At 47.6% G+C, this 23,904-nt stretch overlaps 1 protein-coding gene across 8 annotated transcripts; it reads left to right on the plus strand.

The window, feature by feature from the left end:
* The first annotated feature begins 15,404 nt into the window (after positions 1-15,404).
* Positions 15,405-23,749, plus strand: Pacsin3 (protein kinase C and casein kinase substrate in neurons 3). 8 transcript variants are annotated; one of them, XM_041637765.1, is made up of 10 exons: positions 15,405-15,494; positions 19,457-19,517; positions 19,646-19,802; positions 20,421-20,656; positions 20,758-20,913; positions 21,869-22,044; positions 22,153-22,273; positions 22,433-22,578; positions 22,865-22,986; positions 23,262-23,749. In XM_041637765.1, the coding sequence occupies exons 2-10, from the start codon at positions 19,464-19,466 to the stop codon at positions 23,375-23,377; spliced, it is 1,284 nt and encodes a 427-aa protein (XP_041493699.1). In that variant the 5' UTR covers positions 15,405-15,494; positions 19,457-19,463; the 3' UTR covers positions 23,378-23,749. The 8 variants fall into 8 exon arrangements, with proteins under 8 accessions (XP_041493699.1, XP_041493695.1, XP_041493696.1 ...); XM_041637761.1 differs by having other exon boundaries at positions 15,437-15,494; positions 19,427-19,517; XM_041637762.1 differs by lacking the exon at positions 15,405-15,494 and adding an exon at positions 16,067-16,215 and having other exon boundaries at positions 19,427-19,517.
* Positions 23,750-23,904: the final 155 nt, after the last annotated feature.

The raw sequence follows: 23,904 nt of genomic DNA on the forward strand, positions 1-23,904 counted from the left end.
TATGAAGGCATCTTTCCATTTGAGAATCTCTCTTCTCAAATTACTCTAGTTTTTTTTTTTTGTTTGTTTGTTTGTTTGTTTTTCGAGACAGGGTTTCTCTGTGGTTTTGGAGCCTGTCCTGGAACTAGCTCTGTAGACCAGGCTGGTCTCGAACTCACAGAGATCCGCCTGCCTCTGCCTCCCGAGTGCTGGGATTAAAGGCGTGCACCACCACCGTCCGGCTCAAATTACTCTAGTTTGTGTTGATGTAAAACTAACCCATTCAAGGTTCGAGGTCATTCTGAAATGGGTGGGAAGTGTTTACCAGTGGGCTAGCCATCAAGGCAGCCAAAGTTCTCATCCAAGGAGTGAAGAAATCCCAAATAACAGAAAGGAAAATGCTTCTTTGTGGTACAGCCAAGAGCCAGTTTCCTACAGGAGATGAGTCACACGCTAGCAGGGTCAGGGAACTGTATTTCTATTCCTTCACCTTCTGCCTTCCCACTCCCTTTTCCACTGCCCTGCAATAGCTCCTGTCCCTATTATGATGTTGTAACTCCACGACCACATGTCAATTAAACTTGCCCAAGCCATTCCAGGAAAGTTTTTCAATGTAGAAGAAAGAGTGATTTGCTTCATTAGCTGTGGTTTTCATTGGTGCAGCCTTTAGTCTGGTGGTCCAGTGGTTAGTGTTATTGTCAATGAATCACAAAGAATCCAGATGGAATCGTCTGGGGGCCAGACTTCTAGGGTCTTGATGCCCTGGTTTCCCTGCCATGGTGGACTGGAAACTAGGAGAAGTCATTTCTTAAGTTGCTTTTGTCAGAATGCTTGATCATAGTCATGGAGAAGAAGCTGAGGGTGAGAGAGACGGCTCAGCAGTTAAGAACACTTCTGCTCTCCTGAAAGACTCAGGTTTAATTCCCAGCCCTACATCTGGTATCTCACAACTGCCTGTAACTACAGCCCTGAAGTACCCTCTTCTGGCCTCTACAGGCACCATATACACGGCGGCGTACAGTCACATAATCATATATACATACATATACATTTTAAAAATTTAATTTTTAAATATACCCAAGAGAGGCCTTATCATACAACAAAAGTATATGCTCTACGATGTTCATAGCAGCATTGTTTGTAATAGCCAGAACCTGGAAACAACCTAGATGCCCTTCAATGGAAGAATGGATGAAGAAAGTATGGAATATATACATATTAGAGTACTACTCAGCAGTAAAAAACAATGACTTCTTGAATTTTGCATACAAATGGATGGAAATAGAAAACACTATCCTGAGTGAGGTAAGCCAGACCCAAAAAGAGGAACATGGGATGTACTCACTCATATTTGGTTTCTAGCCATAAATAAAGGACATTGAGCCTATAATTAGTGATCCTAGAGAAGCTAAATAAGAAGATGAACCCAAAGAAAAACATATAGGCATCCTCCTGAATATTAACCAGGCGATGAAAGGAGACAGAGACAGAGACCCACATTGGAGCACCGGACAGAAATCTCAAGGTCCAAATCAGGAGCAGAAGGAGAGAGAGCACGAGCAAGGAACTCAGGACCGCGAGGGGTGCACCCACACACTGAGACAATGGGGATGTTCTATCAGGAACTCACCAAGGCCAGCTGGCCCGGGTCTGAAAAAGCCTGGGATAAAACCGGACTCGCTGAATATAGCGGACAATGAGGACTACTGAGAACTCATGAACAATGGCAATGGGTTTTTGATCCTACTGCACGTACTGGCTTTGTGGGAGCCTAGGCAGTTTGGATGCTCACCTTACTAGACCTGGATGGAGGTGGGTGGTCCTTGGACTTCCCACAGGACAGGGAACCCTGATTGCTCTTTGGGCTGACGAAGGAGGGGGACTTGATTGGGGGAGGGGGAGGGAAATGGGAGGCAGTGGTGGGGAAGAGACAGAAATCTTTAATAAATAAATAAATAAATATTTAATTTTTAAGAAAGAAACAAAACAAGTGTTTCTGCAAATCTACATATATGTCCTCCTGGAATGACAACTTCTGAGTGGGTACAGACACTATTTATTCAGATTTATTTTATGTTTATTTAATGTATGTGGGTGTTTAATTTCATGTTTCTGGGCATCATGTACATGCTGTGTCCAAGGAGGCCAGAAGAGGGCCTGGGATTCCCCAGAACTAAATGAGATTAGAGACACAGGCACTGAGAATTGAACCTGGGTCCCCAGAAGATCCGGCAGCACTTTAACTACTGAGCCGACTCTCTGGCCTCTGTTTACTTTGAATTTTGAGACGAGGTCTTATTTCACCCAGGTGGGCTTTGAACTTGCTATGTAGTCAAGTCTAGCCTTGAATTTTTTTTTGAGACAGGGTTTTTCTGTAGCTTTGGAGCCTGTCCTGGAACTAGTTCTTGTAGACCAGGCTGGCCTCGAACTCACAGAGAGAGATCCGCCTTCCTCTGCCTCCCGAGTGTTGGGATTAAAGGCATGCACCATTACCACCAGGCGTAGCCTTGAGTTTTTTTTTTTTTTTTTTTTTTTTTTTTTTTTTTTTTTTTGGCAAGGTTTCTCTGTAGCTTTGGAGCCTGCCCTGGCACTAGCTCTTGTAGACCAGACTGGCCTCGAACTCACAGTAGCCTTGAATTTTTGATCCTACTATCTCTACCTCTTAATTTCTGATATTACAGACATTCACCACCCATCTGACACAGACACATTTACTGTTCCTTTGTTCTTAGCAGGCTTAGTTCAGACAGGCTAAGAATTGAGTTTTATTATAATTATAGGCAGACTAGATGACCACGCCACCTCTGAGTTGGCAACATGAGGGCTTCTGATCCATTACGAAAAGAGGCACACTTACGAAACTTCATAAAGAAAACACGTGAAAGCTGCTTATCTTTTTTTTTTTACATTTCTTTTTTTTTTAATTTATTTATTTTTTAAAGATTTCTGTCTCTTCCCAGCCACCGCCTCCCATTTCCCTCCCCCTCCCCTAATTAAGTCCCCCCCCCCCCAGCCCGAAAAGCAATCAGGGTTCCCTGTCCTGTGGGAAGTCCAAGGAACCCCGCACCTCCATCCAGGTCTAGTAAGTTGAGCATCCAAACTGCCTAGGCTCCCACAAAGCCAGTACGTGCAGTAGGATCAGAAACCCAGTGCCATTGTTCTTGAGTTCTCAGTAGTCCTCATTGTCCGTTATGTTCAGAGAGTCCGGTTTTATCCCAGGCTTTTCCAGACCCAGGCCAGCCGGTCTTGGTGAGTTCCTGATAGAACATCCCCATTGTCTCAGTGTGTGGGTGCACCCCTCATGGTCCTGAGTTCCTTGCTCGTGCTCTCTCTCCTTCTGCTCCTGATTTGGACCTTGAGAATTCAGTCCTGTGCTCCAATGTGGGTCTCTGCCTCTGTCTCCTTTCATCGCTTGCTGAAGGTTAATATTCAGGAGGATGCCTATATGTTTTTCTTTGGGTTCTCCTTATTTAGCTTCTCTAGGATCACTAATTATAGGCTCAATGTCCTTGGTTTATGGCTAGAAACCAAATATGAGTGCGTACATCCCATGTTCCTCTTTTTGGGTCTGGCTTACCTCACTCAGGATAGTGTTTTCTATTTCCATCCATTTGTATGCAAAATTCAAGAAGTCCTTGTTTCTTACTGCTGAATAATACTCTAATATGTATATATTCCATACTTTCTTCATCCATTCTTCCATTGAAGGGCATCTAGGTTGTTTCCAGGTTCTGGCTATGACAAACAATGCTGCTATGAACATAGTAGAGCATATACTTTTGTTGTATGATAAGGCCTCTCTTGGGTATATTCCCAAGAGTGGTATTGCGGGGTCCAGGGGTAAGTTGATCCCAAATTTCCTGAGAAACCGCCACACTGCTTTCCAAAGTGGTTGCACAAGTTTGCATTCCCACCAGCAATGGATGAGTGTACCCCTTTCTCCACAACCTCTCCAACAAAGGCTATCATTGGTGTTTTTGATTTTCGCCATTCTGACAGGTGTAAGATGGTATCTTAAAGTTGTCTTGATTTGCATTTCCCTGATCGCTAAGGAAGTTGAGCATGACCTTAAGTGTCTTTTGGCCATTTGAAGTTCTTCTGTTGAGAATTCTCTGTTCAGCTCAATGCCCCATTTTATAATTGGGTTGGTTAGCCTTTTACAGTCTAGTTTCTTGAGTTCTTTATATATTTTGGAGTTCAGACCTTTGTCAGTTGCGGGGTTGGTGAAGATCTTCTCCCAGTTAGTGGGTTGCCTTTGTGTCTTAGCGACAGTGTCCTTTGCTTTACAGAAGCTTCTCAGTCTCAGGAGGTCCCATTTATTCAATGAGGTCCTTAATGTCTGTGCTGCTGGGGTTGTATGTAAGAAGTGGTCTCCTGTGCCCATGTGTTGTAGAGTACTTCCCACTTTCTCTTCTATCAGGTTTAGTGTGTTCAGACTGATATTGAGGTCTTTAATCCATTTGGACTTGAGTTTTGTGCATGGTGATAGATATGGATCTATTTTCATTCTTCTACAGGTTGACATCCAGTTTTGCCAGCACAATTTGTTGAAGATGCTCTCTTTTTTCCATTGTATACTTTTAGCTCCTTTATCAAAAATCAGGTGTTCATAGGTTTGTGGGTTAATGTCAGGGTCTTCTATTCGATTCCATTGGTCGACTTCTCTGTTTTTATGCCAATACCAAGCTGTTTTCAATACTGTAGCTCTGTAGTAGAGTTTGAAGTCAGGGATGGTAATGCCTCCAGACGCTCCTTTGTTGTATAAGATTGTTTTGGCTATCCTGGGTTTTTTGTTTTTCCATATAAAGTTGATTATTGTCTTCTCCAGATCTGTGAAGAATTTTGATGGGATCTTGATGGGGATTGCATTGAATCTATAGATTGCTTTTGGTAGAATTGCCATTTTTACTATGTTGATCCTCCCAATCCAGGAGCAAGGAAGATCTTTCCATTTTCTGGTGTCCTCTTCAATTTCTTTCTTCAAAGACTTAAAGTTCTTGTCAAATAGATCTTTCACATCCTTGGTCAGAGTTACCCCAAGATATTTTATGCTATTTGTGGCTATCGTGAAAGGTGATGCTTCTCTAATTTCCCTCTCTGTTTCCTTATCCTTAGTGTATAGGAAGGCCACTGATGTTTTGGAGTTGATCTTGTATCCTGCCACATTACTAAAGGTGTTTATCAGCTGTAGGAGTTCTTTGGTAGAGTTTTTGGGGTCGCTTATGTATACTATCATATCATCTGCAAATAACGAGAGCTTAACTTCTTCTTTTCCGATGCGAATCCCCTTGATCCCTTTATGTTGTCTTATTGCTATTGCTAGAACTTCAAGCACTATATTGAAGAGGTATGGAGAGAGTGGACATCCTTGTCGTGTTCCTGATTTTAGTGGGATGGCTTTGAGTTTTTCTCCATTTAATTTAATGTTAGCTGACGGGTTGCTGTAAATAGCTTTTATTATATTTAGGTATGACCCTTGTATCCCTAATCTCTCCAAGACTTTTATCATAAAGGGGTGTTGAATTTTGTCAAATGCTTTTTCAGCATCTAATGAAATGATCATATGGTTTTTTTCTTTCAGTTGATTTATATGCTGGATTACATTGATAGATTTGCGTATGTTGAACCAGCCCTGCATCTCTGGGATGAAGCCTACTTGATCATAATGGATAATTTTTCTAATGTGTTCTTGGATTCGGTTTGCCAGTATTTTATTGAGAATTTTTGCGTCGATATTCATGAGTGAGATAGGCCTGTAATTTTCTTTCTTGGTTGGGTCTTTGTGTGGTTTTGGTATCAGGGTAGCTTCATAAAAGGAATTTGGCAATGACTCTTCTGTTTCTATATTGTGAAATACATTAAGGAGTATAGGTATTAGCTCTTCTTGGAAGTTCTGGTAGAATTCTGCATTGAAACCATCTGGTCCTGGGCTTTTTTTGGAAGGTAGATTTTTGATAACAGTTTCTAGTTCTTCGCGACTAACAGGTCTATTTAGATCGTTCACCTGGTTTTGGTTTAGCTTTGGCATGTGGCACTTATCTAAAAACATGTCCATTTCTTTTGCATTTTCTAGTTTTGCGGCATACAGGCTTTTGTAGTAAGATCTAATGAGTCTCTGAATTTCCTCTGTATCTGTGGTTATGTCCCCCTTTTCATTTCTGATCTTATTTATTTGCGTGTTCTCTCTCTGTCGTTTAATTAGTTTGGATAGGGGTTTGTCGATCTTGTTGATTTTCTCCAAGAACCAACTTTTTGTTTCATTGATTCTTTGGACTGTTTTCTGCGTTTCTATTTTGTTGATTTCCGCCCTCAGTTTGATTATTTCCAGTCTTCTGCTCCTCCTGGATGTGTCTGCTTCTTTTTTTTCTAAAGCTTTCAGGTGTGCTGTTAAGTCTCCGATGTATGCTTTCTCTGTTTTCTTTAAGTGGGCACTTAGTGCTATGAACTTTCCTCTTAGCACTGCTTTCATAGTGTCCCATAGGTTTGAGTATGTTGTTTCTCTATTTTCATTGAATTCCAGGAAGACTTTAATTTCCTTCTTGATTTCTTCCTTAACCCAGGTGTGGTTCAGTAGTTGACTGTTCAGTTTCCATGAGTTTGTCGGCTTTCTGGAGGTAGGATTGTTGTTGAATTCTAACTTTAATCCGTGGTGATCTGATAAGACGCAGGTGGACACTGATATTTTTTTGTATCTGTGGAGGTTTCCTTTGTTTCCGAGTATGTGGTCAATTTTCGAGAAGGTTCCATGGGCTGCAGAGAAGAAGGTATATTCCTTCCTATTTGGGTGGAATGTTCTATAGATGTCTGTTAAGTCCATTTGCTTCATTACCTCCAGTAGTTCTCTTACTTCTCTATTAGGTTTCTGTCTGATTGACCTGTCCATTGCTGAGAGAGGTGTATTGAAGTCTCCTTCTACTAGTGTGTGTGGTTTGATATCTGCCGTGAGTTTTAGTAATATTTCTTTTACATACATGGGTGCTTTTATATTAGGGGCATAAATATTCAGGATTGAGACATCATCCTGACAAATTGTTCCTGTTATGAGTATAAAGTGTCCATCTCGATCTCTTCTGATTGATTTTAGTTTGAAGTCAGTTTTGTTAGAAATTAATATGGCCACACCTGCTTTTTTCTTAGGACCATTTGCTTGAAAGACCTTTTCCCAACCCTTTACTCTGAGTAGATGCCTGTCTTTGTGGTTGAGATGTGTTTCTTGCAAACAGCAGAATGTTGGATCCTGTTTTCGTATCCAATCTCTTAGCCTGTGCCTTTTTATAGGTGAGTTGAGACCATTAATATTAAGTGATATTAATGACCAGTGGTTGTTCATGCCGGATATTCTTGTTGTTTTTGGAAGTAGAATTTGTGTGTCTCCCTTCTTTGAGTTGTGCTAGTGAAGGGTCACTAGATGCCTGAGTTATTGTAGGCAGTGTTGGCAATGTTGGATTCCTTGGGTTGCGGTTTTCCTTCTATTACTTTCTGTAGGGCTGGATTCGTGGCTACGTATTGCTTAAATTTGTTCTTATCCTGGAATGTCTTGGTTTCTCCATTTATAGTGAACGAAAGCTTGGCTGGGTATAGTAGTCTGGGCTTGCATCCATGGTCTCTTAGCTTCTGCAGTACTTCTATCCAGGACCTTCTGGCCTTCATTGTTTCCATAGAGAAATCAGGTGTAAGTCTGATCGGTTTACCTTTATAAGTTACTTGGCCTTTTTCCTTTGCAGCTCTTAGTATTCTTTCTTTAACCTGTATATTTTGTGTTTTGATTATTATATGGCGAGGGGATGTTTTCCTTTGATCCAGTCTGTTTGGTGTTCTGTATGCTTCTTGAATATTCAAAGGAATATCTTTCTTTAAGTTGGGAAAGTTTTCTTCCATAATTTTGTTCAAAATATTTTCTGGGCCTTTGAGCTGTGACTCTTCTCCTTCTTCTATTCCTATTATTCTTATATTTGGTCTTTTTATTGTGTCCCATAATTCCTGAATGTTTTGTGATGAGAATTTGTTGGCTTTGCAGTTTTCTTTGATCAGAGTGTTTATTTTCTCTATGGTGTCCTCAGAATCTGAGATTCTTTCTTCTATTTCTTGTATTCTATTGATTATGCTTGTTTCTGTAGGCTCTGCTCGTTGACCTAGATTTTCCATATCCAGCTGGTCCTCAGTTTGTGTTTTCTTCCTTGCTTCCATTTCAGTTTTCAATTCTTGAACTGTTTCCATTACCTGTTTGATCGTTCTTTCTTGGTTTCCCAGGGTATTATGTACATATTTACTCATTTCTTCAAATTTTTGGTTATACTTCTCATCCATTTCTATAAGGGCATTTTTCACATGTTGTTTAAGGGACTCTACTGCTTTCAAAAAGTCAATTTTTTCCACTTCTTCTGTGTTAGGGTGTTGGAGACCTTCTGTTGTAAGATCATTGGGTTCTGGTGTTTTCATGCTGATTTTCAGATTATTGGGTGAATTCTTTCCTTGACGCCTGCCCATCTCCTCCTATCGATGCTATCTAAGGGGTCTGTTAAAACTGGTTCAGGTTTCCCCTGCTAGCCAGGGGCTCCTCGTACAAGGGCTCTGTTTCCTGGTTCCTGCGGGGGGGGGGGGCCAAGATCCCTCTCACCCCTCAGAAGGGTCTTCAAGAATAGGACCGGGCTCCTCCTCTGCCAGGGACCTCCCCAACCGAATGCCTACCTCTTTGGTTTAATTGTAGTGGGGCGATCTGTTCTCGGTGTTTCGGGCGGTCCCTGCAGCCTGCTTCTGCTGCTGGGATGGTTCCCGCCACCAGCAGCCTGTGTCCTCTGCTGCCGCTCTGGTCCCAGCCGGTTCCAGCCTGTCCCAGTTGGTCCCCGCCGGCTGTGCTGGGCGTCCTCCGGCCGCCTTCCAGTGTTCCCAAGCTGCTTATCTTTAAAGATCAAGAAGAATTCGGGCCAAGCGGTGGTGGTGCACGCCTTTAATCCCAGCACTCGGGAGGCAGAGGTAGGAGGATCTCTGTGAGTTCGAGACCAGCCTGGTCTACAAGAGCTAGTTTCAGGACAGGCTCCAAAGCCACAGAGAAACCCTGTCTCGAAAAACCAAAAAAAAAAAAAAAAAGAAGAAGAAGAATTTGTTGACCTTTTCAAGGACAGCAGCCTTGGCTTCCTAGCAAGTCTTGAACAATGGTTTCACTGATGAGTTTCTGGAAAGATATGTACATCCTATTCTCCAGAGCCTGTGAAAGCTAACTTATTTAGAAAAAGGGTCTTGCAGATGTAATTAAGGACTTTAAAATGAGACAGTGAAAGCCAGGGATGGTGGTCCATGCCTGAAATTCTAACACACACATCCATTAATTTTAAGATTTTGGGAACAGGCAGGATGGGAGAGCAGAGGGAAGGAGCCAGTGCGGGGAGAGACAGCTGGAATTGGAGGGCATTTGGAGGCAATGTGGAGACGCAGTGCAGTAGAAACACACAGGATTCTGTGAGGGTAACCCTAGCAAAGACTCTTAGTAATGGAGGTTGTGGAGCCTGAACTGGCCATTTTCTGTAAACAGGCAACTTTCAGTTGGCACTGGGAGACGAACTGAGCCACAAACCCTTTCAGCCTACAATCTACAAGATGTGCTGGGGTGATGGGGTAATGGCTGGTCTAATTTGAGGCCCACACCACAAAAGGAAGCCCATGTCTGACAATGCCTAGGAACTGAAGGCTGGATAGCCCAGAGACCTAGGGTAGAAAAAAAATCAATAAAATTGTTTCCTAATAATATCCTCCTATACTCATAGATTGATTTCTAGCCCAATTGTCATTATAGAAGCCTCCTCTAGCAGTTGATGGGAGCAAATGCAGAGACCCATAATCAAACATTAAGCAGAGAGAGCCCAAATTGGAGATCTCCATCGGGTCCTTCTCCTTGGAGCTCAGGGAACCCCATGGAAGAGGCAGAGGAATAATCGTAGGAGCCAAAGAGGCAAAGGACACCAAGAGAACACAGCCCATAGAATTAACTAAGCAGCTCTCATAGGGGCTCACGGCGACCACGGAGCCCGGTGGGACTGTGCCAGGCCCTCTGCAGATGTGGCACTTCTAACAGTGGTGTGGGTGTCTGTGACTCTTTCCTGCTCTTGGGACCCTTTTCTTCCTTCCTATTGGGTTGCTTTGCCCAGCTCTGACATGATGGTGTGTACCTATTCTTAGTGTAGCTTGTCATGTTGTGTTCAGTTGATAACCCTGGGAAAGCTGCTCTTTTCTGAAGGGAAATAGAGGAGGAGTGGATCTCAGGGAGAAGGGAGGCAGGGGAGGGGACTGGGAGAAGTGGAAGGAGGGAGAGACTGCAGTTGGGATGTATTGTATGAGAGAAAAAATTTTAAAAGATTTATTTTATTATTGTTAAAATTATATATTCTTCTCTTCCTCTCTCCTCTCTGCCCCCTTTCCTCTCTTTTTTGAACTCTGCCCCAACCTCAGATAGGGTCCTATTTTGTGACTCTGGATGGCCCAGACCTTGCTATGTAGAAGAGGTTAGCCTCAAACTTACATGGAAAGACCTCCTCCCTTGGTTTCCCAAGTTCTGAGAGTGCAGGCCTGAGCCACCACTCTATGTTTTGTCTGCTTGTTTGTTTGTTGTGATAACATCACACTCTGTACAGCACAAGCTGGCCTCAAACTCAAGATGATCCTCCTGCCTCAGTCTCCCAAGTGTCATTAGCAAGTTCTGGAAGCTCTTTTATTGAAATTACTTCTGTCCATTCACTTCTCATGGCTCCGCTATCATCAAGACATCTCTTCCTAGTGTCTGCAACCTTCCATTCCGGCTTCCTGCTTTTAGGGCTCTCCCTAGTCCATGCAGCACCTAGTTTTATTGTGAAAAGAGTCAAGAAGTAAATATTTTAGACTTTGAAGACCACACAATCTCTGACCCAACGTTGGCTGTTGTAGTGTGAAAGTTGACAAAAGCCAATTTGCATATAAGTAAGCAAGGCTTGATTTATTTTTGAACACTAAAATTTTAATTTCATGTGGAATATTCTTTTGTGTTTTATTTTCCAATCATCTAAAAAAAGTTAAAAGCATTCTTTAGCCTGTGGGCCATATGGGCCACTGTTTGCTGATTCCAAGAGCAGTCAGCTGGCTTCTCCCTTGCGTTGCTCCCTGGCCTCCTCCTGCCTAGGAAGACACTCATGAAGCCTGGCAGTCTGTGAATGTCGTGGCGTTTCCCCGTCTTAGTCACCATGCTTTATCCTTTCTGCCTTCTGTCCAGAAGGTCAAGGTCCCATTTCAGGGTCTGTGTACGCATCGGAGTGACAGTCCTCTGTGTGCCGTGTGCGCTGTCCTCTGTGTGCGTGTGCACTGTCCTCTGTGTGCGTGTGCGCTGTCCTCTGTGCGCCGTGTGCGCTGTCCTCTGTGTGCTGTGTGCGCTGTCCTCTGTGTGCTGTGTGTGCTGTCCTCTGTGTGCCGTGCTGCACCCTCCACAGGGAAGTCCCTCTGGAGTTGTTTTGAAAGGATAAATCTGGGCTGGGCTATAGTTCACTGGTAGAAAGTGTAAAGCCTTGGGTTCCAATCCCCCAGCGAGAAAACAGAAGGACAAGCCTGACATGGAAATGTGCCCCTCTATCCTAACTCCTCAGAAAGTTGAGGTAGGAGACTTGTTTGCATCCAGGAGATTGAGACTAGCCTTGGTAACACAGGAGACCCACCTCCTAACTAAAGAAAGGATTAAGACTCAGTTCTTTGGATACCCTAGCCATGATCCAAATGCCCAGATGTCTTGTGTGGCTGTTGGCTACCAATCACACAGCACGGCTGTAGGACCTCTCTGCTATTGCACAAATCTTATTGGACATCAGTGTTTTTGACCTAAACCCTACTCATCATTCTTCACCAGTTTTCATTTTAACTACACATTTAGCGGGGGCTGGAGAGATGGCTCAAAGTTTAAGAGCATTGCCTGATCTTCCAAAGGTTCTGAGTTCAATTCCCAGCAACCACATGGTGGCTCACAACCATCTGTAGTGGGGTCTGGTGCCCTCTTCTGGCCTGCAGGCATACACACAGACAGAATATTGTATACATAATAAATAAATAAATAAATAAATAAAACAAAACTACACATTTAGCTAGGCTTGAAGGCATTCTGCTGTAAACTCAGAATTTGGGAGGTGGAGGCCAGTATCGACTATCTTGTCAACTTTCAAAGGCAGTCTGAGCTATGAGACCCTGTCTCATAAAACAAATACACAGTAAGTACATTAATTTTTTCCATGTTGGAAATTAACCATAAGTCTCTGTATGCTGAGAAAGCTTTTTATGCTGAGTCACGCCTCAACCTCTCACCATAAATCCTCTGATATGTCAATTTGAGACTTCCCCAGATATAGCTTCTAAAATCAGTCTGGTGTATTTCCTCTCTGAACAGTGTTCTCCACTTTTCTTTCCATTTAACAGTGTCTTGGAGATATTCCTACGAGAATACGAGAATATGTGTATATCTCTGGTTGAGGTGAACTCAGAAGCATAGCATTTGCTTAGCATAAACAAGGTTCTGAATTTGACCTTCAGAACTGCAAAGAAAATGTTTAATTAGAAAAAATATGTGGTGGGGGGAGGGGGAGGGAAAAGGGAGGCGGGGAGGAGGCAGAAATTTTTAATAAAAAAAATAAATAAAATAAAAAAAAAGAAAAGAAAAATATATTTGGGGGCTGGAGAGATGGCTCAGCAGTTAAGAGCACTGACTGCCCTTCCAGAGGACCCAGGTTCAATTCCCAGCACCCACATGGCAGCTCACAACTGTCTGAAGATTCAGTTCCAGGGGATCTGACACCTTCACACCAATGCACATAAAATAAAGTTAAATAAGCCTTAAGAAATATTTAAAAAAAGAAAAATATATTTTCAGGCAGTGGTGGTGATTGCTTTTAATCCCAGCCCTCGGGAGGCAGAGGCGGGCGATCTCTGTGAGTTCAAGGCCAGCTTGGTCTACAAGAGCTAGTTTCAGGACAGGCTCCAAAGCTACAAAGAAACCCTGTCTCAAAAAAACAAAAAAAAAAAAAGAAAAAGAAGCCTATTGATTCATCATTTTGAGTGAGGTAACCCAGACCCAGAAAGACAATTATCACATGTACTCACTCATAAGTGGTTTTTAAACATAAAGCAAAGAAAACCAGCTCACAAATCACAATCCCAGAGAACCTAGACAACAATGAGGACCCTAAGTGAGACTTACATAGATCTAATATACATGGGAAGTAGAAAAAGACAAGATCTGAGTAAATTGGAAGCATGAGGACCTTGGGAGAGGGTTGAAGGGAAGGGGAGAGGCAGGGAGGGGAGGAGAGAAAAATGTAGAGCTCAATAAAAATCAATAATAAAAAAGAATTCTGCATTGAAAAAAAGAAAAGCAAAATATGTTTTCTATACCGGGCGGTGGTGGTGTACTCCTTTAATTTCAGGAATTAGAAGACAGTGGCAATAGATCTCTGTGGGTCTCAGGACAGCCAGGGCTACACAGAGAAACCCTTTCTGGAAAAAAAAACCTGAAATAAAGCAAAAAGTATGTTTTCTTTGCTCTGGAACTGTTACAGAGTAATCTGTAGCTTTAGTTATTCAGCAGTTTCCTTCCCGGTGGACATTTGTATCTCATATTCTTGGATTCTGAATAGTACTATCTGCAAACAGCCTGACACTTCTGTCTGTATTTGTACACATTTGTCTATGGTAGATACCAGGAGGTAGAGTCGCTAGGCCAGAGAGTCTTACACCAGGAACTGTGGGACTTGGCACATCCTCCTGTGTCCACCGAGAATGCCTCTCTACACGAGTCATCAAGTCCAACCAAGTGTCATGTCTTTCCTGTCTCTGTTTTCTCACGGGACCTTTTATCCACATCTCATCATTGTTGTATATGTAAGGCTCAGCCTTATTTCTCGACATATTCCCAAATCTAGTATAGGGCTTAGCATAAAGCAAAAATCCACAAGTTTCCTTGACTGAGCAAACAAACAAACAAATGAAGGCACAGTGGTTAGGACATTCCAGAAGTCTGTGAGTTCCCTTAAAGCTGGCTGCTGACCAGCTTGCCACTTGATACTCTAAACCAAGGTGTTCCTCACTAGGTTTTTATTTTTGGACCTCTGGGCCTGGGCGTCTTGTCTTGAACTGTTCAGACTGGGTGACACTGTGTACAATGTAGTTAAGGGCTCTGGCTATAGGACATAGGAATCTGAGCCCCAGTCTGTTTCCCTTCACCTACAGCCCAATATGTTCTGTGCTCTGTCCCCTCCCAGGACCTTAGGGACAACTAAGATCAGCTGCGACATTTCTGCTTTCCAGTTCCAGATCTGAACCCAAGGGAAGCCAGATGTTTTCCACTGCACATCCACTTCTCCCTGTGGTCTGAACAGCCTTGTTTCCTGAGTCTCTATGTCCTGACTTCTGTACATCCCAGAGCCTGGTGCCAACATTATTTTTAATGAGGATTTTTAGTAGGCTGTTTCTGTAATTAATTTCATTTTTGCATTTTCACACTTTCTGTCTGGATGCCTAAACGCCCCTAGGCGCTAGGTGGGATGCTAACTGATTCCAAATAATATAAAACACGATGGCTGCGATTAGACATTTCCCAAGCCCCTCTCTTTTGCAGCTGTTTTACAATAGCTAATTAGATGGGCACACAGCCCAGCGGAAGGTCATTCAGCCGGGTTACCCTTAAGGTTTTATAGAGGCAGAAATAGATAAGGAGACAAGATTTGTCCAAGCCATTGAGAGAGTGAGTGTGTTAAAATTGGCTTCAGAAACCTCATCCTCAGGTGTCTGAATCTACTACTCGAGATTTGCTACAATGCCGCCAGAGTCCTGAGGCCAAAGGTGATAGATATAAAGGGAGACAGTCTCTTGCTCCCAAGCCAGCCTCCAGCTGCTGGTGTTGCTTCTCCTCAGCAGCCTCTCCCCACCACCCCTTCCCATTTTGTAAGTGGACTCCACTGAGCAAGGAGCGCACTAATGATTCCTTCCGCATTTAGAAATAACACGATTTTGCTATTTTTAAAGTTATCTTTTAAAACTCCGCGCGCACGTACTCACACTTCTAAGGGAATGAAGGGGGCTGGGTTGGAAATGTACGTGCAGGAGAGAGAATGCTAGGCCTGTGGCTTCCAGAGTGCGCGGGGTCCCCTAGGGGCGGTCCTCTGCCTTCTCCAACCTCGAGGACCCCTGAGCACCAGAGGTCTGGGACCCCGCTGGCCGGCGCTCTCTCCTGCCGCTTGGGCTCAGGGCACCGCTGCTGGGTCACCAGGCTCGGAAGAGAGCAGGAGGGGCGAGGAAGCCAAGCAGGTGGCGATTAGGTCAGCCTCAGAACATTTCTTGGACCACTCCAGTGGATATAAATAACAGACCCACAGGCTCTGAAATCCCGAGAGGCTAAGGGTGGGGGAGTGAAGAAGGAGGGATCTATTTAGGGTGGGGTGGCATCGTGACGATTCGGAAAAAGTCTACATTGGACAAGGGAGGTGAAGAGACCAAGGGATTTAAGGATATGAATCGAGGTACAAAATCTGGGACTATGAAGACGGGGGGAGGGGGGGAGAATTCATGCTTTTTTTTTCACCCCCACCGCGTTTGTCCCAGGTCCCTGAATGCACGCTAGAGTGGCCAGCAGAGCTATGCTAGGTAGGCATGGCTTTACAGTCTGCTTCTGCCAGACTAAAGATCGTGGGCAAACCGCTGAAGGTCTCTCTAAGCCTCATTTTCTGACTTCAGAAGAATCCTAATGTTTACAAGGAGGGGTGGTTGTGAGCCTCCCCGGAGCTAACCTTTAAGAAAGGTGCTCTTAGCTGAGAATGTAATGCAGCAATGTCCCCTATCCCACCCCAGTGATGCGGATGCAGGCTCCGGTTCGCTCCCAACGGCTTCTCAGGCTCTGCAAGGACCGAAGAGCCGCAAAACTGAAGTATAGCTCTCTGCTAGCCTCACTCGCAGTGCCACCTTCCACAGTTGGCTCCTGTTCTGCATGGGGGAGCAGAGCCTATGCCCCCCCCCCCCATCAGCCACCCGAAGCCCGGATGCCTGCAGTCCCCGCAGCGGGGATGCTGTTGGTGGGGTTGGATAGGCGGCAGCGCGGAGAGGGCGGGCCCGGAGGGCCGGGCTTCCCGGGGGAGGGCCCGGCGCACTCCAGGAGGCGGTGGCCCGAACCCAGGAGTGGTAAGACTCCGGACCGAGCGTGGCCGGATCCCCCACCCACCCACCGAGGGGCTCTGAGAGGACGCGGTGAGTGCCTTGGAGGGGACGCCGGGGGACGCGGCGGCAGTGCCGTGGCTCTAGCTCGCTCTTTGGTCCTCTGACTCCTGAAGTTGGCAATGGGACGGACTCCCGCGTTGGAGACCCCGGCCATTGGTTGCCACTGAACGCAAGGCCATCTCATCTACGCCAAAGAGGCGATTCTTCAGGCCAGCTGGGAGTAATGGGGCGTCCAGGCTGGAGAAGCAAACCATCTCCTGAAGCTCTTAGAGAGTCCCAAACTGCTCTCCTCGCTCTCGTTCTGAAGCCCTAGAAGGAGCTTCTGTAGAAAACCCGGATTCCCCACCCGGTTCGCGCCACCATCTGTAGTCCACCGCCCGGCTAGCCCTGGCAGGCAGCGGCCCTTCCCCTCCGCAGTTACCAGCTGGTCCCACCTCCCCAGCGAGACCAAGTTCAACAAGTTTGTCCAAGAAGTCCTAGAGCGTCCATGTCTAGGCCTGGCTATGCCTGTCTGTGTGGCTGGCTCCACCAGCTCGGAGTTGTTCAATCACCGTGCCTTCTGGGATCGGGAGGTGGTTTGTCGAGTGGCGCTGTATGTAAGGGTGGAGGCCAAGGGTTCCGAGATTTGGTGTGGAGGCTCAAGGTTAGGAGTGCGTCATTAGCGAGCAGGCACCTCAGCTGGTAGGTCGGGTTTCCAAAAATGCCCCTTTGTTATGCCCCTCCCTGGCCCTGCCTCCTCCCCCTTTCTCTGCGCCACCCCTCCCCCAACCCTCCAAAAGGCTGTGCCAGTCTCTTGATTCCACGCGCCCCTCTCTGGATCAGCAACTACCCCTTTCTGCGCCTTCTAACCTAGGTCTACCGACTGACTGTGAGAGGCTGCTGACGAAGCCCTTGGACGCAGCCTGTGTGACTCAGGACACAGGACTGAGCAGGGCAGGGTGGCTTTGCTCTCTCCCAGACCCATGTCCCCAGCTCCTGAAAATGTGGGGGCTAGCTTATGTGTAGAAGAGGAGTAGGGCCGAAGCCTTTGGAGCTCAGGTGGAGGGAGCGTGCGCTCTCCTGAAGCCCAGCACTCTCAGCTCAGCAGCTGAGAAGAGACCTTGCCGATGGCCCAGAAGCCTCCTCTGCCTGGATAGGTGGAGGTCCTGGGCTGGGAAGATTTTAACTACCTGTTCTTGCTCTCTGAGCTCTTGCTGTAGTAGAGTGTGTTTACTCGGATTTGAGTCTCTGCTAATGTCAGGAGGCGCAAGGTGCCAATCCTCCTCAACAGGGACCAAGGTGCCAGGTCCACCCCCATAGCTAGATGAAGCTGGGGTGCCGGGCCTGGCTGTGCCTGGGGATCCAGTCTGTGTTTGCTCTGTGAGGTCTGAAAGAGCTGTGCCAACCCCCCCCCCCCCCCCACACACACACAGCCTGCTCTGTTCTGGGGCCAGGGAGAGGGAATGGGTGGGGGGCAGGTCTCCTGGGAGCCTGGGCAGGGAGGCTGGAGTAGGCAGGAGCCCCAGGCCTGGATGGTTCTCTAGGACAGCTCCAAAGGCCTAATGACTTCTAGCTACTGTTCTTTCTTTCCCCATCTTACTGGCAAGCCATTCTGGACAATGGGGTTGACTCAAGAGGAAATAAGGTGAAGAGCTAGTTAGGGTGGTGGGGAGTTGCTCTGGGTCCTGGGAGCTTCAATGCCTCTATGCTAATGGGGTCTCCAGGGAGAGGCCTGTCCCCTCCTGCCAGCAGCAGAAGGAAGTCAGTTAGGCCAGCCTGTTTCAGGGTTGCCATAGCCAGCAGGCTTTCTGGTCTTCAGATGGGACATCATTCCTCTTTCCTTTTTGGTGCTGGTGATGGAACCTCTGACCTCGGAGCATGTTCTACCTCTGAGCTGTGCCTACAGTTCCTTGTTGCCACTGATTCTAGTGCCTGGGTTAACACAAATTGAAACTGCAGAAGTCTGTCAGTGACTGTGGACAGTCTGGTCACAACCTATGGGACACACAGTGGGACCAGGATCCCAGCAGTTCTGGGAGCCCCGCGGATGGAGGAGTGGGGAAGATGGCCTCTTTACCAGTTTAGAGAGAGCACTGTGACAGAGTTCTGCTTTGCTGCAATCTCATACACTCGTCCTCTTGACCCACTGTCCCTTAGGCCTTAGGCCATCTCAGAGAAGAAAGCAATTTCCTTCTATAGACGAAGAGGCAGTTGGTACTAGGGAGAAGTCAGGAGGCTGCATGTCGCTGTGTCATCTACCCCCTGAGGGAGAGAGCCTTTGGGACAAAAATTCATCTTGCCGTCCTCCACAGTTCTTCTTACTGGCTGTGCATGAAGCCCCACCCTAGGCCTTCTGAGGGAAGAATGGAGTTTTGTTTGTTGTCTCAGGACCCTTTGAGGCTTCCCTGGATGTTGTGTGGTGGTGGCAGGGGGCAAGTGAGTGTCCCCTTCCGACTGACGGATCTTTTAAGTGTTTCTGCTTCGTTGCCTAGTCTGAGTTTTACATCAGCCATAGCATAGGTGCTGACCAGGTACGGGGCTTCCCATCTTAACTAGGGCGCACCGAGGCTCCCTCAAGACAGTACAACACAGTTTTCCAGAACCTTCCTGGTCGTGGCAGGGCCCAGGTCTCCTGGCACTCTTTCCATTCTGCTCAGTATGCACAGTTGCAGGGGCCATGCGTTGGGCACCTATCAGCTGGACTGGTTTGGTCATGGGTTGCCTTGCCGTTCAAGGGGCCTTAGTTAGGCAGGAGTCCTCGTTTATGGTAGGAGTGTGGGACTTTCTGCCCACCACCTACCCCTGTCTGTCACCTAATCCCCTGCTGGATCATGTGACCCGCCTGGCATTCTCAGCCTGGAATCTGGTACTTCTGACAGCAGTTGCTATATTGGAAGGAGCTGGGCACCGCCCTGGACATTGGAGGCTCCCAACCCTTACCCCTTTCTGTGCTCTTGTTAACTTCAAGGCAGAGTCGTAGACTTGGACACGGGTCCTTGAAGTGATCTGGAGACCCCAGGTATGTAGACGATGGACTGAGGAGGGTAAACCTAGAGCGAGCAGGGAACTTAGGAGCTGCCATCATTGCCCCTATCCTGCCTCCTTTTGAGGACTTCTAGCTTGTTGTTACTCAGTCCTTGCTCTGATGGTTCCTTGGGTGGTGGGAACGGCAGTGGGACAAAGCTTTTGACTATGAGCAGGTCTTTTCCTAGTCCCCAAACTGCAGGCCTCACTTTACTGCTTCCTAACTTGGTCTCTACAGCACCACATCTGCCACCATTCTGTGCTGCAGGGACACCATGGCTCCAGAAGAGGATGCTGGAGGGGAGGCCTTAGGGGGCAGTTTCTGGGAGGTAAGTAACTAGGACTGGCGAAAACTGTCCCTTTCTCTCTGGCTCTGCCACCTATGGGGGAGGGACCTGTCAGCCCAGCTGGAGAGGCGGCTTCTCCCTGATAAAGCCCTCCCTCCTATGTGCCCCAGGCTGGCAACTACCGACGGACGGTGCAGCGGGTTGAGGATGGGCACAGGCTGTGTGGGGACCTGGTTAACTGCTTCCAAGAACGTGCCCGCATTGAGAAGGCCTATGCCCAGCAGCTGTCTGACTGGGCCCGCAAGTGGAGGGGAGCTGTCGAGAAGGGTGAGCCAGCATGCAGGCCTAGCAGACTGTAAGGGTGGTACCCTCAGGACAGCTTCTGTTTCTTGATGTTTGTGGGTGCTAGGGATGGGATGAAAGACCTCAAGCATACATAGCAAGAGGGATCTATATTTCTGCTCCGTCCCCTGTTTTCTAGAGCAGAAGTGAAGATCAGAGAAGGGACTTGCCTGAAGCCACACAGCTAGAAAGAGTTAACTGTGGAGTGTAGGTCTTCTGGCTGGGTAGGAAGGTCCCAGGCACAGAGTTTGTACAGCAGACTTGGGTTTATCTTGGCTAAATAATAGATGTGATGCTTTGGACAACTTAACCTGACTTCTCTAGGCTTTAGGGTTTTTTTTTATTTGTTTTTTTGTTTTGTTTTTGCCTCTCCATGATGGCAGTAGTAGCACTGTCCCCATGGTGGTACTGGAGGCAAGAATTCATGAGATCACTCACATCAGGGTACAGAGTAGGCACTCCTAATGCAGCACCTTATACTGCTGCTGTTCAGCTTTGCACCCCCACTCCTACCATGCCTCTGTCTGGCACTCAGAGTAGGACACTCTAGGGGTTGGTTATATTTGATAGCACCCCATCTGGCCCAAGCTCATCCCTCTGCAGGCCCACAATATGGCACTCTGGAGAAGGCCTGGCACGCCTTCTTTACTGCGGCTGAGCGGCTGAGCGAGCTACACTTGGAAGTGAGGGAGAAGTTGCACGGTCCAGACAGCGAGCGTGTGAGGACCTGGCAGCGAGGGGCTTTTCACCGGCCAGTGCTGGGTGGCTTTCGGGAAAGCCGGGCTGCTGAGGATGGTTTCCGTAAAGCCCAGAAGCCCTGGCTAAAGAGGCTGAAGGAGGTGAGGCTGGGAGCTGTGAATATTGGAGGCAGGAGCCTTCCAGGGCTGCACGGGACCAGGGCGTGGCATCTAGAATCCAGAGCTTTTCTCATGCACGTTAGGTTGAAGCTTCCAAGAAGAGCTACTACACAGCACGCAAGGATGAGAAGACAGCCCAGACCCGGGAGAGCCACGCGAAAGCAGACAGCTCCATGTCCCAGGAACAGCTTCGAAAGTTGCAGGAACGAGTTGGACGCTGCACCAAGGAGGCAGAGAAGGTACAGGTCCCTGGCAAAGCTTCCTGGGTGTCTGCCTTTCCAGACCCTAGGCTCTTCCTGCTCTAATCCCTGATGCTGCTCTTGCTTGTCATGGTTATGTAAACAGGAACTTGGGCTGGGTCTTAGGGTACACCCTTTGATACAAGCCCTCAGGAGGCAGAAGCAGGTGCGTTTCTGTAAGTTTGAGGCCAGCCTGGTCCACATAAAGACTAGGTCAGTTTACAAGTAGTTGTAGGTCAACCAAAGCTACTGTCGTGAGGCCCTTTCTCAACAAACAAACCAACATAAAGGAGGAACTTGGGGTTGGGAGTTGGCTTGGTTGGTAAAGTGGTTGCTGGGCTCAAGGCAGCTGACGTGGGTAAAGGGGAGGTGACAGAAGGGTGTGTATGTATGTTGGGAATGGATGGGGCAGGTGGATCCCGGGACCTCAGTGGCCAGCCTGTCTTATGGCTGTGAGGGCTGAGAAAGGCACACTATATTGACATGTGGCCTACACACACAGAGCACAGGCATGTATATGCACGGAGGTGATGTCTTACCCAGGAGAGGAATGCTGGGGTTTCAGGCAGCTGAGGCCTTAGTTACCTGGGGCCAGTTCTCATATTGCACACTCTGTCCCCTGCCCTGAGTGCCCTTCCCTCGAGCATCCCATCCCGTCTGAGAGGTATCATGTCTGTAACAACTCCTTCAAGACTACTTTGATTTCTCTCACCTTATCATGTAGGTTGACCCTGTCCTTTGCTCCAACCAGATTCTTATAGGCGTTTGACTTGAATGTCACTTCCCTGTTAGGCTGCCTCTGTCAGTCCCTGAGGGTAGGAAATGAGTTTCTGGACTGCCTACCCCACCCCTGGCCCCAGCTCCAAGGCTAGCTGGTGGCTGTGCTCTGTGACTGCTGGTGCAGTCCTGAGTAGAAGGCAGTCTGTCCTCATTGCCTCCCTACTCTCTCACCCAGATGAAAACCCACTATGAGCAGACACTGGCGGAACTAAACCGCTATACCCCGCGCTACATGGAGGACATGGAGCAGGCCTTTGAGAGCTGCCAGGCTGCGGAACGCCAGCGGCTTCTCTTCTTCAAGGACATGTTGTTCACCTTGCATCAGCACCTTGACCTCTCCAGCAGTGACAAGTACGGCCTGCACCCTGGAGGGAGGCTGCCCTTCAACTCCTCTGGGTTCTAGCTGGGCTGAATGGAATTCTAGGAGCTCGGGCTTCTCTCTGATTGAGTGCCTCGTAGGTTCCATGAGCTCCATCGAGACCTGCAGCAGGGCATTGAGGCTGCTAGCGATGAGGAAGATCTCCGCTGGTGGCGCAGCACACATGGACCTGGCATGGCCATGAACTGGCCACAGTTTGAGGCAGGTGTTACAGGCTGGGTGGGGCTTGGAGGTGGGCTGGGCTCAGTGCAGGCCCCGAGAAGATGACAGGGTTTTGGGGTAACTAAGTTAAGGTGGTCCAGATGGCTCTGTTGCCACCATGGTTACAGTTCAGCCTGACTCTAGAAACTCTCTCCACAGGAGTGGTCCTTAGACACACAGAGAGCAATCAGCCGGAAGGAGAAGGGTGGCCGGACCCCTGATGAGGTTACCCTGACCAGCATTGTACCTACAAGAGATGGCACTGTACCCCCACCCCAGTCCCCAGCATGCCCAGCATCTCCAGGGTAAGAGCTGGGAAGGAAACAGCTCTACTCCTTGCTGGTTCCCCTCCCTTCACAGCAGTACCCGAGGGTCCTCTCACAGAGGTTTAGGTTTCTCACGTTCCTTATGTTTTGGCTGTATAACAGGTTCGTGCACAGAATGGTGCCTACATTTGCAGTCATGGTGACCAAAGTGTGACTTTTCATTTAGCTCCTTCCCATCTGCGTAACTCCAAGTGTCAAAACCTTTGCCTTGAGCTGAGTATGGTCGCTTTTGTCCAGAGTCGCCCCTTTGTGTCTCCCTTTCTAGCAGTGGGCAGGATGAGGACTGGTCAGATGAAGAGAGCCCCCGGAAGGCTGCCACTGGGGTGAGGGTGCGGGCGCTTTATGACTATGCTGGCCAGGAAGCAGATGAGCTGAGCTTCCGAGCAGGTATGCTGGGGGGGGGGGCGGGGGCGGGAGGCTTTCATGTTCCTTTCCATTTCAGCCTGTCCTACCTGATAGAGCAGAGGGTGTAGGAAAGGAAAGCCAGAGACCCCCTTCTCACAGCCTGTTCAGGGTCCAGCCAGCTGGGGCCTGACGATGTCTTCCCTGGGGTCTAGGGTTGGGTAGGTTAGCTTGCTGGCTGTGTCCTATCCTGATCTGAGCTGGGCGTTCCATCCCCTCAGCCCTTGACCTCTGGCAGTGACCGATCTGTCTTTCTTCAGGGGAAGAGCTGCTGAAGATGAGTGAGGAGGATGAACAGGGCTGGTGCCAGGGCCAGCTGCAGAGTGGCCGCATTGGTCTGTACCCCGCCAATTATGTGGAATGTGTGGGTGCCTGAGTGCCCTGACAGTCCTATTGCAGCTTCCCTCCAACCAGAGCCAAAGCTCAACCCTTCCAGGATCGCTGGACCATGTGCTGCTGCTGTTATGTTTCCGGAGAGGAAGGATGCCTGAGGGCCCATGAAGGGGCGGGGTCTGCGTCTAGAAAGAGGCCAAAAGAGTTTAAATTGGAGGCAGGAAGGGAGGTTGGAGTGCCTGAGCCTCCCCGGGAGCATTTGTGTCATCCCAGGAGTAGGGGATCCAGTTCTTAAACTGGGAGTTCCTGAGGATGAGGTTGGGGAGAATGTAGTTTGGGGCTAGCAGCGTCCTATTTTGTGACTTGTAGTGTGTATTAAACTTGATCAAGAATAAAAGTACCATCTAGTGTTGTGAGCGTCTTTTGATACCCCATTCTTGAAGCTGGTGGGAGTCATGGGGGAGGTTCGTGGGCCCAGTATGTGTTATGGAGCCGGGATTGGGCAGGCAACTGCCTCCTGGTATCTGCCCTGAAATTTCAAAAATGTAACCTGGACTGGAAGGGACTTGA

This window comes from Microtus oregoni, unplaced genomic scaffold (genome assembly GCF_018167655.1).
Source record: "Microtus oregoni isolate MIOR12 unplaced genomic scaffold, Mior012 000053F_ref0000044, whole genome shotgun sequence".
Taxonomy (NCBI): Eukaryota; Metazoa; Chordata; class Mammalia; order Rodentia; family Cricetidae; genus Microtus; species Microtus oregoni.